Raw genomic sequence first — 17,481 nt, 5'->3', positions numbered from 1 at the left:
CACTATTTAGGAACTATGTCAAGCCTCCTAGGCCTAACCTCTAGAATTTTCTCAAAATATCTCTGCCTCTTTCTCATCTCCTTTAAGAAGCTCCTTACAACCTGTCTCTGCATGTCATAATACATTTCCTTACGTGCCTACTGTCAAGTTCTGTTGGATAATGTTTCTCCAAAGTTTGGGACACACTACCATTTTCAAGGTGTGTATAACTGTTATTTGTTCCGTTTGTGTTACATTTTGGAATGGAATAATCATTTCTTCAGGACACTTTTTTTATTGCAAAAGTTAGACGACGCAAATCCAAACAGCAGGCTTTTGTGTTCTGAGTTGTGCATGAAATGAAGCTTAAATCTTTCCCTTACAATTACAGCCCTATTTCTGACAAAAAGACATTGATAGGCCCCTGAACAATTTGCGACTAGGGAAAAAATGAGGCACTATTCCTATCCTTGTTCCCAGTGATGACTACACTCTGATCCTCATGCTCCTTTTATTCCTATAGGAAAATATCTTAAGCCAGAATATTTTGGGCAGACCATAAACATCCTGAGCTTTTTCTGTCAAGTGAATAAGTGCTTAGTTTAAGTTAGGATCAGCAACAATATAGGCAAAATGATCTGGATACTACATGTAACAGTTTGAAGCAAATGGCTTCTAATATTTCTAATAATGGCAGTGAAATTGGGAGCCATAAATATAAGCTAACCAACCAATAATGAATTCTGGAGAAACGTCTTTAGCCAGAGAATGATCAGACCTTAGACTCTCTGTGGAGATTGACATGCTACAATGACACTCTGAAAGATTCACTTGGAAAGTTTGGTATCGACCCAGAGTTCTGGGAGAAGCTTGCCCAGGATTGCTGCATCTGGTGCCACAAAATAAAAAAATGTGTGGCCTCCTGTAAAAGCAACAGAGCTAACTGGCTCTCTGATACAACAGTATGACAGAAAAATTTAAACAAACTAATTTGCAGTAAAACACTTCAGTTGACCTGAGTTCATGAAACATGTGGTATGTAAACGCAAGTCCATTTTTCATTTTCGTCAATGCTCAACATTTCCACAAATGATTGTGCCCTCAGAAGTCAAAGCCCAAAGCTCTGGGGTTGCCTTCCTAAACACCTCAGCATCTCGACCTCATTTTCCTCCTTTATATCGCACATTAAAGCTTCACTTTCTTACCATGTTGTTGATCATCTATCCTACTGTCTCCTTATGTGGTTTTATGTCAAGTTTAGTTTGATGATGTTGAAGGTGTTCTATATAAATATAGACAGTTATTGAAATGTATTTATACATTAAAGTGTTGCATGTAATTTCAGAACCTGGCTTCTTTGAAAACCAATGTTACAGTTGTCATTTCCTAGTTGGGCTGTTTTAGAAGACCGGAGGATCATAGGAATAGCAGGGGGCCATTCTGCCCTTTAGGCCTGTTCCACCCTTTAGTTGGACAATTGATAATTTGTATCCTAATTCCAGCTTCTCACTAGATGGTTCTGTAAACCTTTAATGCTCTCAACAAAATCTGGCTTTATTGTTGTCAATTGCATTCAGAGTTTTGAGCCACTTGGAAGAGAGTTACAGATTTACAGTTCTATCTGTACAAAGAAAGACTTGCAATTACAAAGGAACCTCGATTATCTGAATGTCACGGGTGGGGAGTATTTTGTTTGGATAATTGAATGCCAATAAACACAGTTTAGCCAACCGTCGGGACCTCGCGACCTTGTTCGGATAATCCTAAATTCGGATAATCAAATACCAGATAAACGAGGTTCCTCTGTATATAACATCTTTCATGACCTCAGGATGTCAAAAGCGAATCAAGTACTTTTGAAATGCAGTCCATGTTGTAATGTAAGAAATCCACTGATAGCACTTAGACTGCAGCAGTTCAAGAAGGAGTCTTACCACAACCTTCTCAAGGGTAACTAGTGATATGTAATAAATGCTGGCTAGCCAGTGATGCCCATGTCCCATGAGTGAAGAAAAAAAATGCAACAGTTAATTTGCTCTTGCAGCAAGTTCTCAAACTTAGTAATGTCATAAGGAAGAGATAATCATTTTTTAGTGATGTTGGTTGAAGGACAAATAATGGCCAGGATACCAGGAAGACTTCTCCTTCTCTTCAAATAGTGGTGAGGGATGTTTAAGTCCACCTACAAGAGCAGACACAGCCTTGGCTTGACATTTGAAAAGCCAGGTAAACACATGAGGGTGAAAGAATTGAAAGATTTTATGATTATATTAGACAAAGGTGGGAGAAGGCTTTCACAATTGCCTTGTCGTCAGTCTGGAGGCGAATTTGGTAAAGCCGGAATGTACCTGCAGTATCTGACATCCATCCCCCAAGGCAAGAGTAATGTGAGAACTGAAGGAGGAAGAGACAACCTGGTTTCAGGGGTAGGGAGGTTGTCCTTTGGTTAATGATGAATATGAGTGTAGCATGAGTACTGCAAAATCCAAAGTATGGAAAGAAGAAGATTCATTGTACTGGAGTCTCTCAATAAATATTCTGCTGTTCATCCTGTTATTGAAAAGCTGTGTACCAAGTAGTACAAGAACAGGAAACACTTATTTATCCACGACTGTTACCTAGGATGCATAATAGAACTTTGCATCAGTTGATATTCCATTTCATATTTATATCCATGTGTTAAAGTTCCAGATGGAAATTTACAAGCTTTCTAATAATAATCATTCTTGCTTTATATGATAATGTCTGACAATTTAACTGCATACTTTTCACATGAAATTACAAATTTGCATGGAATCACAGGGAAGGTACAACACAGAAACAGGCCATTTGACCTAATGACTCAATTCTGATGTTTATGCTCCCCAGGAACTTCCTCCCCACTTATTTCATCTCAGTCTGTCAATGTATCATTCAATTCCTTTCATCCCCTCGTCAAGCTTCTATATGAATGCTCCTTGAATTTCCCCCACAGGGAGAAGCATCTTCTCCCATGCCTACCTATTGAATCGAACCATTCAATATTCTTAAAGACTTGCATCAGAACACTTCTTTGGCATCCTTCTTTCTAGAGAAACAAGTCCCAGCCTTTTTGTTATTTCCTGATAGTTATAATCTCTCAGTTCTGCCTTCATTCTTGTAAATCTTCTTTTGCACCTTCATCTGTGCATTTGGAAAATGTGCCTTGAGAAACCTAACAATGTATATATGTCAAAAATAGGAGCAGGATTAGACCATTCAATCCATTGAGCCAGCTCCAAAATTCAACCTGATAATGGCTGATCCTGTGTTTCAAGGCCATGTTCCTGTTTTTTCCCCATATCTCTCAACGCTCTCAGAGCCAAAATGTCATACACCATGGAAACAGACCCTTCGGTCCAACTAGTCCATGTTGATCAAGTTTCCCAAACTAAAGTAGTAATTTCTAGAAATCTATTAATCTCTTCCTTAAATATATTAATTGAGTTTGCCTTCACAGTCTTCTGTGGTGAAGAATTCCATGGGTTCACCACCCTCTGAGTGAAGAAATTTTTCCTAATCTCTGTCCAAAATGGCCTCCCTTGTATCTTGAGACAATGATCTCTTAGTCTAAACCCCACAGGCTCAGGGGGAATGTTATCCCAGCATCAAGTCTACCCAGCCCTAGACAGCGCTTTATACATTTTAATGATGTCCCTTCTCATTCTTTGAAACTCTAGTGAATACAGGCCCAGTTGACCCAATCTCTTGGGAATGTTTAGATTAGATTAGATTATTTACAGTGTGGAAACAGGCCCTTCGGCCCAACAAGTCCACACCGACCCGCCGAAGCGCAACCCACCCATACCCCTACATTTACCCCTTACCTAACACTACGGACAATTTAGCATGGCCAATTCACCTGACCCGCACATCTTTGGACTGTGGGAGGAAACCGGAGCGCCCAGAGGAAACCCACGCAGACACGGGGAGAACGTGCAAACTCCACACAGTCAGTCGCCTGAGTCGGGAATTGAACCCGGGTCTCAGGCGCTGTGAGGCAGCAGTGCGAACCACTGTGCCACCGTGTTTTTAAACATATATTGATGCCAAGGCACGGAAGGTGATATGAGGGCGGATGACCGTGAGGAGGAGTAAAAGAAAAGGTATTTAAGGACAACCTTAAATGAGGTGAGAGAAATAGACAGGTGGAAAGACTTGGACAGGGAGTTCCATAGCTTGGGGTCCAGGCAGCTAAACGTTCAACTGCCAATGGAGCAATTCAAATTGAGATTACTCAAGAGAACAGCTAGAGGAATTAAAATGAATTTTATGTGTCAGGAAGGAACAAATTGTTGTCACTTGTTTTTTTTTGTAATTGTTCAGGCTATTTGTGTGAAATGACATGTCAGTTATGAGGGAACAGCAAGAACTGGAAAAGTTGAGTCTGTGGCTTTCTGTAGATCAAGGGATGTTTACCAGCGTATTATTGGCACTGCGCTTGTTTTGCATGTATTTTTAATGGCATTTTAAAGCTGTTTTTTTGTAGCTCCAGTGAACATCAATTCTTACTAAAAGTTAATGCAGTCTCTGCTGCTCTCTAGTGAAGAAAGAGCTCAGATGGATGATTCAGTTGTAAAACAACATCAGAATGCAGCTGAGATCTCTGTGCAGTTTGGAAATGGGACCACCTAGTGGCATGTTTCCACTTTACAGGCTGAGAAAGTGAGAAGGATATCTCTTGAACTTTTAATCAAGGATTTAAAAGAAAACTTAAATAGGTACAGCGTATATATAAAAAAGTCAGAACTGCAGTTTATGAATACATTTTTTTAGATACTAAATATTTTTTATGATACTTTTCAAGAGTTGTTGCGTCCATATGTGGGTTAAATTGATCTAAAAACATCCAACTTAAGGAGACAAACACTTGTACCTGAATTGCATTGGAAACGCAATCCAGTTCTGGATTCAATACAGGCAACAATTTACTGGCCCAGACAGCAACACCCACATCCCACAATTGAATAAAAAACACTTAACTGTAATGTTATAGCATCTCCATCATTAGATCCCCTGTATGTGTGGAGAAAATGAGGACTGCAGATGCTAGAGATCAGTGCTGAAAATGTGTTGCTGGAAAAGCGCAGCAGGTCAGGCAGCATCCAAAGAGCAGGAGAATCCTGAAGAAGGGCTCATGCCCGAAACGTCGATTCTCCTGCTCTTTGGATGCTGCCTGACCTGCTGCGCTTTTCCAGCAACACATTTTCAGCTCTTGTATGTGTGCTTTGGTTAAGCCACAATGAGGGTGTAAAGTTCAGTTCTCATGACCGCACTTTAGGAAGGATGTGAAAATCCTTGGTGCACAAGAGATTTAACAGAATGGCTCCAGGAAATAGGGATGTTAGCTCCAAAGTTGATCAAGAGTAGTTAAGTTATTCTTCCTGGATAAAAGATGGAAAGATTTTATGGAGTTTAGCTAAGGTTGAAAAAACAAAGTTCATTCTATTATCCAATGGTTCAAGGACCAGCAGATCACACAGATTTAATGTTGAGGTAAAAAAATACAGGAATAATGTGAGGATGAATATTTTTAGTGCGGTGGATGGGTAATAACCTCGAACACTTTGCCTTCGAGAGTGGTGGAAACAGACAGACTCAGGTACTTTAATAGAAAATTATATCGGACAATTAAATTTATGGAGCTACAGGGATAAACAGCAATGGGACTGACTGGATTGCTCTTTTGTGAATCCACATTGACTGGATGGGCTGAATTATATCTTTCTGTGTTGTACTGACTCGGTGTAAGAAAGGAGCTTCAAGAACTCTAGCCAAACATGGTTTCCTTAGCACTCAGGACTGACACGCCAACAGGTGCCTAACCTGTGATCCTTGTCAAGCCATATTGTCAGCTGATTCCTGAGGGGACAGGCTTGTTATAAGAATGAGGCTGGTGGATGTATTTACCGTTAGTCCAGTTAAATGCAATTTGCACACTGATCAGTGCCTGAAATCAACTATAGTTCAATAGCTAGGCCTCTGTTATTAGTATGATTTACCTCTGGCCGTGTGATAGACATTGTAGTGATTGTAATGTGGTCAGCCACTTGGACCATATAGAATATGAGTTCCCTGATTGGGGCTGTTAATGTGGTCAAACCAGGGAGCCCTGGCTGACAGATAAAAAGAGAAGTGTCAGAGGTTCTGTTCACTCTGAGAGCTGGCTCTGAGGAAGCCAGACCATTGTCAAGTACCATGCACATGTAAATAAAGGGTGACCCTGGTGATGGGATGTTTTCATACTGATTGTGAAGCTCAATGGGTCAGTTCACCTTTGTGGGGATTTTAAACAAATGGTAAATGGCTTTTCGCAGCTGGATAAATACTGATTCCATGGCATACAGATTTTAATGCAAAGCTAACAGAGTTGGGGGGTGGGGCTGTCCTTCACAAAACTGAACATGAAAAATGTGTACCTGCCACTGCAGTAAGATGGGGATTCACAGAAGTATGCTACAATTAAAACCCAGAAGGTTTGTAGCAACATATGAGCCTGCCATTTAGAATATTGTCAGTCTGTGCAATTTTTCAGTGGACTATGGAGAACATTTTACAAGGTAATAACAGGGAAGACCAATGAGGAGTACTTAGAGAACTTGGACATAATTCTTAGATGTTTCTCCAAAGCAGACATATGCTGTGGAAGGGAAAAATGTGAATTCCAGGCCCTCCAAGTACCTGCTTGTGCTAGAGAGTCAACAAAACTGGTTTACACCCATTGAAAGATAAAGTGAGGGCGATTCAAGTTGTCCCATCTCCCATATCTGTATCAGAGCTTAAGTCTTTTGTGGGCTGATGAACTATTACGGAAAGTTCATACATAACCTGACCTCCATCCTGGCACCTTTGCATTACTGTTAAAAAAGGGTCAGCCTTTGGAAATGGTCACATAGCCAAGGCAGAGCTATCAGGCAAGTGAAGAAACAGCTATCATCATGTAACATGTTGGCACACCATGATCCCAACCGGTATCGACATGCCTCACTGTATTAGCTCATAGGTAGCCCAATAGTGAGGAATGCCCAATAGCATATGCATCCAGGACTTTTGCTAATGCACAGCTTAAATTTGCCTAGAGATGGAACATTTGGCGGTCATGTTTGGAGTTGGGAAGTTTCACCAATACCTTTACAGATGTATGTTTGTAATAATAATGGACCACAAGCCTCTGCATGATCTACTTAATGGGGACCAGGCAGCGCTGCCCGTAGCTTCAGGCCAAATTCAGCACTTTAATACTAAGTGTGTATAATTACAGTTGGAACACTGTCTGAAAGGCCAAGGAGCCAATGCAGATGTACTGAGCCACCTCCTGCTGCCAGATACACCACCTATGGTACCGCCCCTGGAAGAGTCCATGATCGTTTTACACTTCCAGCCACAGCTGACAATATCAGACCTTGAACACAGAAAGATCACAACCAGAATTGAAATCTTTTTGGATCCACTGAGACCAGATCACAGCAGAGGATGGCATATTACTATGGGAATCAAGTGTGATTGCTCTGAGCAAAGGTTGCTGCCAGATACTGGCTGAACTCCATCAGGATCATCCAGGGATTTCCAGAACGAAGATATTAGCGAGAAGCTATGTCCGGTGGCCATGATTGGATGCAGACATAGCTGCGTTGGTGGACAGTGCCTAGAGTGCCAACAAGGAAAAACAATTATTGCCAACTGTTCCCCTAGACTTGGCTACACTTCAACTATGCAGATCCTTTTGTGAGCTCAACAACCTTAGTCTTTGTGGACGTACACTCAAAGTATCCGAATTTGCATAGAGTTTATTCGTCAAACATGGGGACGATGATAAAAAACCCATGTGCATCTTTTGCAACACACAGACTCCCGGAAGTGTTGGTCACAGATAATGGGCCATTAATTACCAGCAGGGAGTTTGAGTATTTCTTAAAGTCAAATACCATTTGTCATCTAAGGACACCCATCATCTGATAGCCTGACGGAAAGAGCAGTCTAAACTTTTGAGGGCAGATTTAAAGAAGCAGCCAAAAGTTTCACTAGGTACCAGACTGTCCTGGTCACTCATTGATTATCTAACCACACTTCATGCAACTGCAGGGATAGCTCCAGCAGAATTGCTCATGGGGAGGAGATTCTGCACCAGGTTAAATCTGATCTTTCCAAGAGTGAAATGGATCAGGAATGCCAATGTCAGACTCAAGACTCTGCCAGACTAAAGAGTCAGTTTACTATAGGGGATGAAGTTTGGTATAAGAACCCCCGGATAAACCCTGTATGGGTAAGAGGCACAATCACTGCAACATCAGGCCCAGGGACATAGAATGTTCGAGAAGGTGTGAGGTCCTGAACAAGCCACAATGAAAGCTCTGAACTCACCAGTGGTGTGGGAGCAAAACGTGCCTGGCTCCTCAACAGCCTTTCAGACTGTTCTGAAACTTATGGGTTCTCCCTCTCCATTAAGTGTTGAAGATACCTTGGAATCTGAGATGGACATTGTGGATGTCACCACCTCAATGCCTTTGCCACCTGACAAGGAGAATGAATTTCTTTCTTGACACTCCAGATGCAAGAGGAGGGCTTCTGTGCCTTACATTCTGCCCATTTCAGATGCAGAGTTGATGGAACCTAAAACTGGTGCTAAAACGCCCCAGTAGGTACTACAAATAAAGGACCTGGCCTATGTCCTTAGACTCTCAGAGTGGGAGGGACAAAGTGATTGTAATGAGGTCAGCCAGGTGAATCTAATATAATATGTGCTCCCTGATCTGGTCCAATCAGGGAGCCCTGGCTGACAGAAGTGTCAGAGGTTCTATTCACTCTGAGAGTTAGCTCTGAGGGAACTGGATCAGTGTCAAGATCTCTTCACGTGTAAATAAAAGGTGACTAGATGATGGGATATGAGCATCTGTGGAGTTATTTCAGGCATATTAGCCATTAATAAATTGTGACATCAATTTGCAATATAATACACCACTGTGAATGTAGAAAAATGATGCAATGCAGTTCACAGGGACACTATCATATAAGGTTTAAGGAACCTTTAGATAAGCACATGAATAAGCAAGGAATGAAGGAATATGGACCAAGGGCAGACAGGAGAGATTAGCTTAATTTGACATCATGTTCGGCTCAACATCATGGGCTGAAGGGACCATTCCTTTCTGTACAGTTCTAGTTTAACACAAATCCAGTGAGAGTACAAATAATCGAAGAAAATGTTTTTAAAAGAATGCCTTAAAGGAGGAAAGAGAGGTAGAGATTTTTATACAGAGATTTCAGACCTTAAGGCTCAGGTAGCTGAAGGCCCAATTGCCACTGGTGGACCAATAGAAATCAACAAGGCACAAGATGTCAGAGTTGGAGGAGTGAAATTATCCTGAGGAGTTCTGGAAGAGTAAGCTTCAGGGGAAATGTTGGTGTTGTGATAATGTCACTGAACGTGAAAGAAGGCACTGAAGCAAATCGGCTCTGCAGTCAGAGTTATGATATGGGTCACTGTGCATCTGAGTAATTTTATGATGATCACAATTTAGAAAGCTGAATAAGTAATGTAACAGACTGTTTGAGTTTTCTTCGACCTCTGTGAATGATTATGTGAAATGCTAAAATATGGTTAATTATTTTTGGGGAATCGTTGCAATATGCAAAGTCACCAGAATTCTGAAAATGATTCTGCTAGAATTGGAGCTGTAGAGAACCAGAAAGACACAGAAAAGACTTGATTTTTTTGATTGAATCAGATCTTTCAGAGCTTTGTATCCATCATTGTACAGTTAGGCTTTGGCACACGTAATCAAACTGTTTTGATTTTTAAAATGGACAACTATGTTAAATGGAAAATTATGTGAACTTGTTATGTATCAGGCTCAAAGTTAGCACCAGTCCAGTATATACGGCAATATACAAGGGGCTAGTGGTGTAATGATCCAGGTCACTACAAGATCTCCATTTTATTTCTGAAATACTTACTGAATAAAGTGATTTTTTTCTCCACTATTTATTCATAATTATCCTGGATTTCTGGCCTTTCAGTTTCGATTTTCTCACAAACAAACAGTTTGCACATTTACCCTGTCCAACCCAGTCAGAATTTCACCGACTTCTGCCAGCTCAGTCAAAAGAAAACAGTCTCAATCTGTTGAATCTTTTCCAATTGCTGTAACTTTTCAGTTCTTTAGATAAAAGGACAAACTTAAATTATGAACTGAATCTCATCCTTTATGAAATTTGTAGATATAAGGCAAGCAATGTTTAAAAAGTTTAATCAAAGTACAAAATTGGATTTTCTGCCAGGTGGGCACATTCAAAATGGAAGCTTACATTTTAACTTTGTCACAATAATCTTTATCATGCTGTAGTTGGGGCAGTCATTCAAGCTGATTCCTGGTGCTGATTAATTAGCATTCTTACAAAGAGAGAAGCAGAATAAAAGTTCTGAAGCTGTTTGCTGGTCAGATATCAAGAAGATGTCCTCACTTGTGTGGGAAGCTGAACTAAAAACCATAAATATGTTACTATTAAACCTAATAAGGAATTCAGAAGAAAAGCCTGTTCTCAGCAAGCTGTGGGAATGTGGATCTCACCACCACATGGACTAACAGGTGAATAACGTTGAGGCATTTGAAGGGAATCCAGATAGGTGTGTGTGGGAGAAAGAAATTTGGGGTTATGCTGTTAGGGGAGATGATAATGACAAGAGGATCACATGGAACATAAACACCCGTATAGACCAGTTGGGCCAAATGGCCTCTTACTGTGCCATAAAATTCATATAAAATTTAAACCTTTTAGAAAATGTTACATTCAAAGCATTCACATAGTTATCCTAAGTATTAGGTAACATGTTGTTTGGTAAAGAAATGTACATAATTAATATGAATGTAGAATTTGTTCTTGGAGCATGAGCTCCAGAGGTGTATTGGGTGAGGTCAAGCAACATCTTGGTTTTAAAGTGTCCACCCTTATTTTCGATCTCTTTGTGGCTTTGACCCCATCCCAATTCTGTAACCATCTCCAGTTTCTCTGAAATATCTGCATTAATTTAATTCTAGCCTCTTGTCCATCCCAGTTTTATCTTGAAAACAATTTGTAGCTGTGCTTTTAGTTGTCTAGATCACAAGTTCTGGAAAACCATCTCCCTACTTCACTTTCCTACTTCTTAAAATCTACTTCTTTGGCCAACTTTGTTATCACCTGACCCAGTGTCTTCTTACTCGGTCCATACTTTGTTTTATAATGTTCTTGTGCACTGCATTGGGACATTTCATTATATCAAAGGTGCATATAAATTGTTGAAGGCCAGTGTTCTAAAAGGAATATGCATTATATATGTACAGTAGAGTTCTGTGTAAGTGAAAATGGAAAAATACTGCTAGTCTAAGAGGAAGCCATTTGGAACAATACCAAAATTAAGAAATAAGGACCCCTTTCAAACATATGATTAATTTTTTGAACGTGCTTGCATATTTGTTTTTCCATCAATTATAAAACAAAGATGAGAATTTTAAAATAGAGGCCTTATTTAACTCAGAGCCAATATGATCCAGAAGTAGACAAAACACAGTAGCCAATAATTTGTAACTGCCTAGCGTAAGTGGAAATGCCATCTTATGGATGAGGTGTTAAATTGAAGCCCAGTCTGTCTTTTCCCAATCACTGTTTCAGGAAGAGCAGTGGAATTCTCCCCCATGTCTTGAGCAATATTTATCCTTCAACCAACATCTTTCAGAAGATCATGTTAACTCATGACTAACTCATGGCTGAGCCACCTTTACTCAAATGCCACTCAGGCCCCCACATCATCTGGCTCCGCAAAATGTACCTCCAGTTCCCACCAATAGGTTTCATGATCTTTTGCCTGATATACCAGGAATCCCTCTTGCTTCAAGAAATATAACTTATCGTTTGGATGTTAAAGGGGTCCCTACAGTTTCTGAGGAATATCAAACATTTATCTCCTTGTACATGACAGTTTGCTGCACAACAATTAGCTCTTGCAATTTTGTGTGCTCTAACAGTGACTACAATTCAAGAAGTTTTTTGTTGGCTTTTAGAATGTTCTGAGGTCATGAGTAATTCATTTACAGTGCAAGTCTTTTCCCTCATAAGATACATGCCAAATTAGATCTTCCTGGCATGTACACCTAAATGTGTATTAATTTTGAATGTACACATTTTGAAAACCTGTTTTATTGTATCTCCCCAGGAGAAAAGCCATACAAATGTTTGCCTTGTGACTACACGGTGACTGAGCCACCTTTACTGCCATGCAACCCAGCCTCCCAGGCTCCTCAGAATGAATCTCAGGAAGACATTCCCGCTTCCACCAACAGGTCTCACGAATCTTTGCCAGATAGACCAGGAATCTTTCTTGATTCAAAAGACGTAACTTGTTGTTTGGATGTTAAAGGGGTCCCTGTGGAATGTAGTTCTATTTCACAAATGGAAGTACCAAGAGCTGAACAGGAACAGGGATCAGTTGGATCTTGCAGAGTCGAAGAAGGCATCCTCCAGCCCAGCCTACCACCGGGTTTTCAGAACAAACCAGTCAGTGGAAAGAATTCAGACCTGCCTTTGAAAGGTGCAGATAAAGTGCACAACATTGATCCCAACACAAATGCAACTGAAAATGAATTTCCTTTAGATTTGACCTTAACATTTTTTAAAAAGTTTGCCTGCAAGGATAATTTCTTCTTCCGGGGTTCACCTACCTCACCACCCCAGAATGGTATGATCACACACTTTTGCCAGTTCTGCAATCACGCAACCCTCTACCCTGAAGTGCTCCTGATGCATCAGCGTGTCCTACACAAGCTGAACCTCAATATGCCAACTCCGAAATGGCGAGCCCGGAATGGGCTGAAAGCCGCAAATCACAGCTTGCCTGGAGTTAGTAGCAGTCGACGCACAGGCCCTCCTCCTGTACTGAACAGTAAAGAAAGTCCTCCCATGCTCCCATCCCCTGTACATAGCCATCCCCCATGCCAAAGGCAATCACCAACGGCCAGAGCTGCTCCCTTGTTGTCAGGGATCTCAAGCAAGTCACACGCTCCCCCACAGCCCAGAGTATCCCTCCCCCCTACAGGTACGAGGGCTGTAGGCCCAGTTCCAAATAGTTACTGGTACCAGCAAGCAAACAGCCAAAAGCAATATGGTTTTGTTTCAGAACAAAATGTACGATCAAATATAAGTTTAGAGCACAAGATATTGCAAGCTGGTAGTTTTGGAAACAAAGTTGCTCATTCACGCCCTGCAGTTCTAAGATATGGAACCGCAACTGAGAATATCACAATAGATCGACTTCTTCAAGAGGATGGTGCCGGTGGTGCAGTTTCTGGTAATTGTTGCCAACTATACCCAACAAACATTCAAGTCGGTCGAGAGTCAGGATGCAAAAGCTTGCCCACAGCTGCCCAGCAGACCAAACACAAAGCCAATGCTCTGCCTCAACCCGAATACAGATCAGCAGGTATAGCTGAGCTGGCATCATTAGGATACTGTACACGAGATGGGCAGATGCCACGTCATTCCAGTCCAACAGGATGTTCTACTTCATTAGGCACTTTTGAGCCAGCATCACCGACGAAACAGGGAGATAGGATGAAGCACGGGAATGCTTTTAACGTGCTAACGGCCTACAATCCACAAGATCTGTCTGCCTTATATGAAAGCTGGAGAGCTCACAGTCCCTTTCTGGATCCAACAGCCGAAACAAGTTAGTATTTCAGTTTACTCAATAGTTGAAGCTTTACAATGAGTTCGTTGGTGTTTTTATCCATAGCAGAGTGGGAGTTTTTTTCTGTATAACTCACACGGAAATGTATGGATTAGTAACCGATGCACAATAACGTTAAGCCTTGGTATTAGTGACAGTATGAATACTGTTAGATAGGCCAAATAACGGGCCGCAAAGTGGCTCAGTGGTTAGCACTGCTGCCTCACAGCACCAGGGTCCCAGGTTCGATTCCAGCCTCGGGCAACTGTTTGTGTAGAGTTTGCACACTCTCCCCGTGTCAGTGTGGGTTTCCTCTCACAGTTCAAAGATGTGCAGGTCAGGTGAATTGGCCATGCAAAATTGCCCATAGTGGTAGATGCATCATTCAGAGGGAAATGAGTCTGGGTGGGTTACTCTTTTTGGAGGGTCGGTGTGGACTTGTTGGGCCGAAGGGCCTGTTTCCACACCGTAGGAAATCTAATCTAATCCAGCATATTAATGTCCTTTAGGGGGGAAATCTACTGTATTTATCCAGTCAGGCCGATATGTGACTCCAGGCCCGTGGTGTGGTTAACTCTTAACTGCCCTCTGAAATGAGAGGTAATGCAGAGATTACATGTCTAGAGACATTAGCATGGCACCATTTCTGGCTGGCAGCAGGACCCAGATTGGACTAACTTGATGGGCCAGTTGGTTTCCACCCATGAAGCATGGTTTTGTGGTTCTATCTGTGAAAGGTGATGCTGGAGATATGGACAGGAATCTGATATAACAATTTTCCTGCTTCTGCATTGCTGATAGGCTGGTGAAAGTTATTGGCAAATAATTTCTCTAATCATTAGGAGTCTTGATTTGGAAATGCTGGAGTTGGACTGGGGTGTTCAAAGTTAAAAGTCACACAACACCACGTTTATGGTCCAACAGGTTTATTCGGAAGCACTAACTTTCGGAGCGCCGCTCCATCATTTGATGGTTGTGACCAGATGAACCACCTGATGAAGGAGCAGCACTCTGAAAGCTAATGCCTCCGAATAAACCTGTTGGACTATAACCTGGTGTTGTGTGATTTTTAAATTAGGAATCTCAGTATCTATTATTGTACTGTGAGGTATAATAGTTCACCACAAGAACCTTATTCACACAAACATATTTCTATATTAGATTATTGCTAATATTATGTATTGTCTTATCTTTTCATTATCCACAACGCGAATATATTTACCATTCCTGTAACTCCACTGTGCGAATGATGGCCAAATGAGATTCAAAATTTGAGTACCAGCATTATCTTATCAAAGCTTTTTCTGATTTTGAATTCACTTCAGTGTTGTTCTACTTTGACAAAAAGTTAGAAGCAAATAGGAAAGAAGATACATTTAGTGAAAGGTGCCAGAGTTCCCTTTCATTTAAAATAAAAATGTCATAAAGTCAACTTAAGTTTTTTTTTAATATTGGACATTGATTTTTATTGTCCTATCTGTTGGCTATAAGATGTCTTACATATTAAATGGAAAAAAAGGATGGTCAGGCTTTTGTTATTTTGCGGTCATACACTTACCCAGCCTATTTCAATAACATCTATACAAGGGATTTGTCAGATCATAGCAGGAATACTGTGAAGAGTTTTGTACCCCTTATCTAAGGAGTGATACACTAGCATTGGAGGCAACCCAGAGAAGATACCAGGTATGGAGGAACTATCTTATGAGGAATAGTTGAGTTGGTTGGGTCTGTACTCATGGGAAGTAGAAGAATGAGAGGGAATCTTATTGAAACATACAGGGCTTTTTGGGGATTTGACAGGGTAGATGTGGAAAAGTTGTTTCCCTTTGTGAGAAGTGTAGAACCAGGGAGCATCATCTCAGAATAAGGAGTTGCTGATGTAAAACAGATGAGGAGGAATATCTTCTCTACGAGGGTAGTGCATCTGTGGAATTCTTTACCACAGGGGGGTGTTGGGCTGCATCATTAAGTATATTCACGGGTGAGATAGAAAGAATTATAATCAGTAAGGGAATTAAGGGTTATAGGGGAAAGACAGGAAAGTAGAGTTGAGGATGATCAGATCAGCCATGATCTCATTGAATGGTGGAACAGACTTGATGGGCTGAATGGTATGGGCTGAATGCCCTACTTATGCTCCTACATCTTATGGTCTTCTAGGATACAGTATATGACTTCTCTTCCAGGGAGCCAGAAGGATAAATAGCTGCTGCTATTATTATTTAGTTAAAGATACTTGGGAATAGTGGCATGTGATCCAGAGACTTAAGGAATTCAAGTTCCAATGTAGCAGGTTATAAATCTGGAATAAAAAGTCAGTATGAGTGATAATACCAATAAAATTAATAAATTGTCATTGAAAAACCATTTGGTTCACTCATGTCCTTTAGGTGGAGAATCTGATCTTTACCTGTCCAGACCTGCATGAGTCAAAACTCCACATTCATTTATTAACTTTTTTTAAACTGACTTGTCTGTGTATGTTATGACTCAACATCATGGTAGGTGGGACTTGAACCCAGATCTTCCAGTAGGAATGCTACCATTGTGCCTTTAAATATTGTTGACTCTGAACTGAATTGGAGATTGGATAATTTATATCGTACATTTAACAGTAACAAAGATGCAGGATGTTCAACAAGAAAATTATCAGTTTACGAAATTGCCACTTAACCACTGAAGAGAAAGTGAGGGCTGCAGATGGTGGAGATCAGAGTTAGGTGTGGGGTGCTGGAAAAGCACAGCAGGTCAGACAGCAACTGAGGAGCAGGAGAATCAACATTTTGGGCGTAAGCCGTTCATCAGGAAGAGCTTAACCACTGAAGAAGACATTGGAAGAGTTGACTAAAAGCTTAGTCAAAGAGATAGCCTTTAAGGAACACTTTAAAGAAGGAGAGAGAGGCAGAGAGGTTTAGAGAAAGAATTGTAGAGCTTTAGTCTCTGACGGCTGAAAGCATTGACAATGGTTGAGCAAAAGAGATTTAAAAAGAGTCTGGAATCGCAGGAATATAGAAATCTTGAAGTGAGGTAGGATTGGGAAAGAGTTTCAGAGAAAGGAAGGAGTTAGGCCATAAATAGATTCGTAAACAAGGATAAGGATCTTAAAATTAACTTTCCACACTGGAAGCAAACACAGTGTATGCCAGTAAATGCAGGGGTAATGTGTCAATGAGTTCTGGTGCAACTTAATGTTCAGTCAGTTTTGGGTGAGCAGAGTTTACACAGGGTTAAGATGGGAGTCTGATCAGGAGAACAATGAAACAGTTAAGGCTAGACAAGTGCTCCAGTGGCAGATGAGTTGAGGCAGGGTTGGAATCCAATATGGATTTAAAAGTAAGTAGTTTTAATGATGGAGTGGACTTCTATTGAAAGTGTAACTTTGATTAAGTGCAACAAGAGGAGTTTTTTAAAACTCATTAATAGGTTCTGAGTGTCACTGGCATGACCAATATTTGTTGCCCATCCCTAAATGTGCTTTGTGATAAGACTCCTTCATGCACCACTGCAGTCCTTGGTGTGTAGGGACAGTGCTTTTAAGTCCAGGTTTTAAAACCAATATCAGAGAATACACAGCAATACAGTTCCTAGTAAGTATGATGTGAGACTTGGAGGGGAACTTGCAGATTGTGATGCTCCTGTACATCTACTGCACTTGTTCTTTTAGGTGGTATAGGTCATAGGTGCTACTGAAGGAGTGCCTTCGGTTGTGGCCAGTGTGTGTTGGTGGTCAAGAGAGTGGACTTTAAGGTGGTGGATGGGGTAGAGATCAAGCGGGCTGCTTG

The 17,481-nt window shown here is 40.9% G+C and overlaps 1 protein-coding gene across 2 annotated transcripts in view; it reads left to right on the top strand.

Moving 5' to 3' along the window:
• The window catches only part of znf516 (zinc finger protein 516), a 152,189-nt gene that overhangs the window by 97,912 nt on the left and 36,796 nt on the right, over positions 1 to 17,481 (top strand). For both annotated transcript variants that reach the window (XM_060823113.1, XM_060823115.1), the window contains one exon: positions 12,188 to 13,696. In XM_060823113.1, coding sequence (XP_060679096.1) covers positions 12,188 to 13,696 — 1,509 coding nt within the window. The remainder of the gene's footprint in view (positions 1 to 12,187; positions 13,697 to 17,481) is intronic.

The sequence above is a fragment of the Hemiscyllium ocellatum genome, chromosome 4, assembly GCF_020745735.1.
Source record: "Hemiscyllium ocellatum isolate sHemOce1 chromosome 4, sHemOce1.pat.X.cur, whole genome shotgun sequence".
In the NCBI taxonomy this organism is placed as follows: Eukaryota; Metazoa; Chordata; class Chondrichthyes; order Orectolobiformes; family Hemiscylliidae; genus Hemiscyllium; species Hemiscyllium ocellatum.
The sequence above is the reverse complement of the archived record's forward strand: the minus strand, read 5'-3'. Positions and strand labels throughout refer to the sequence as shown.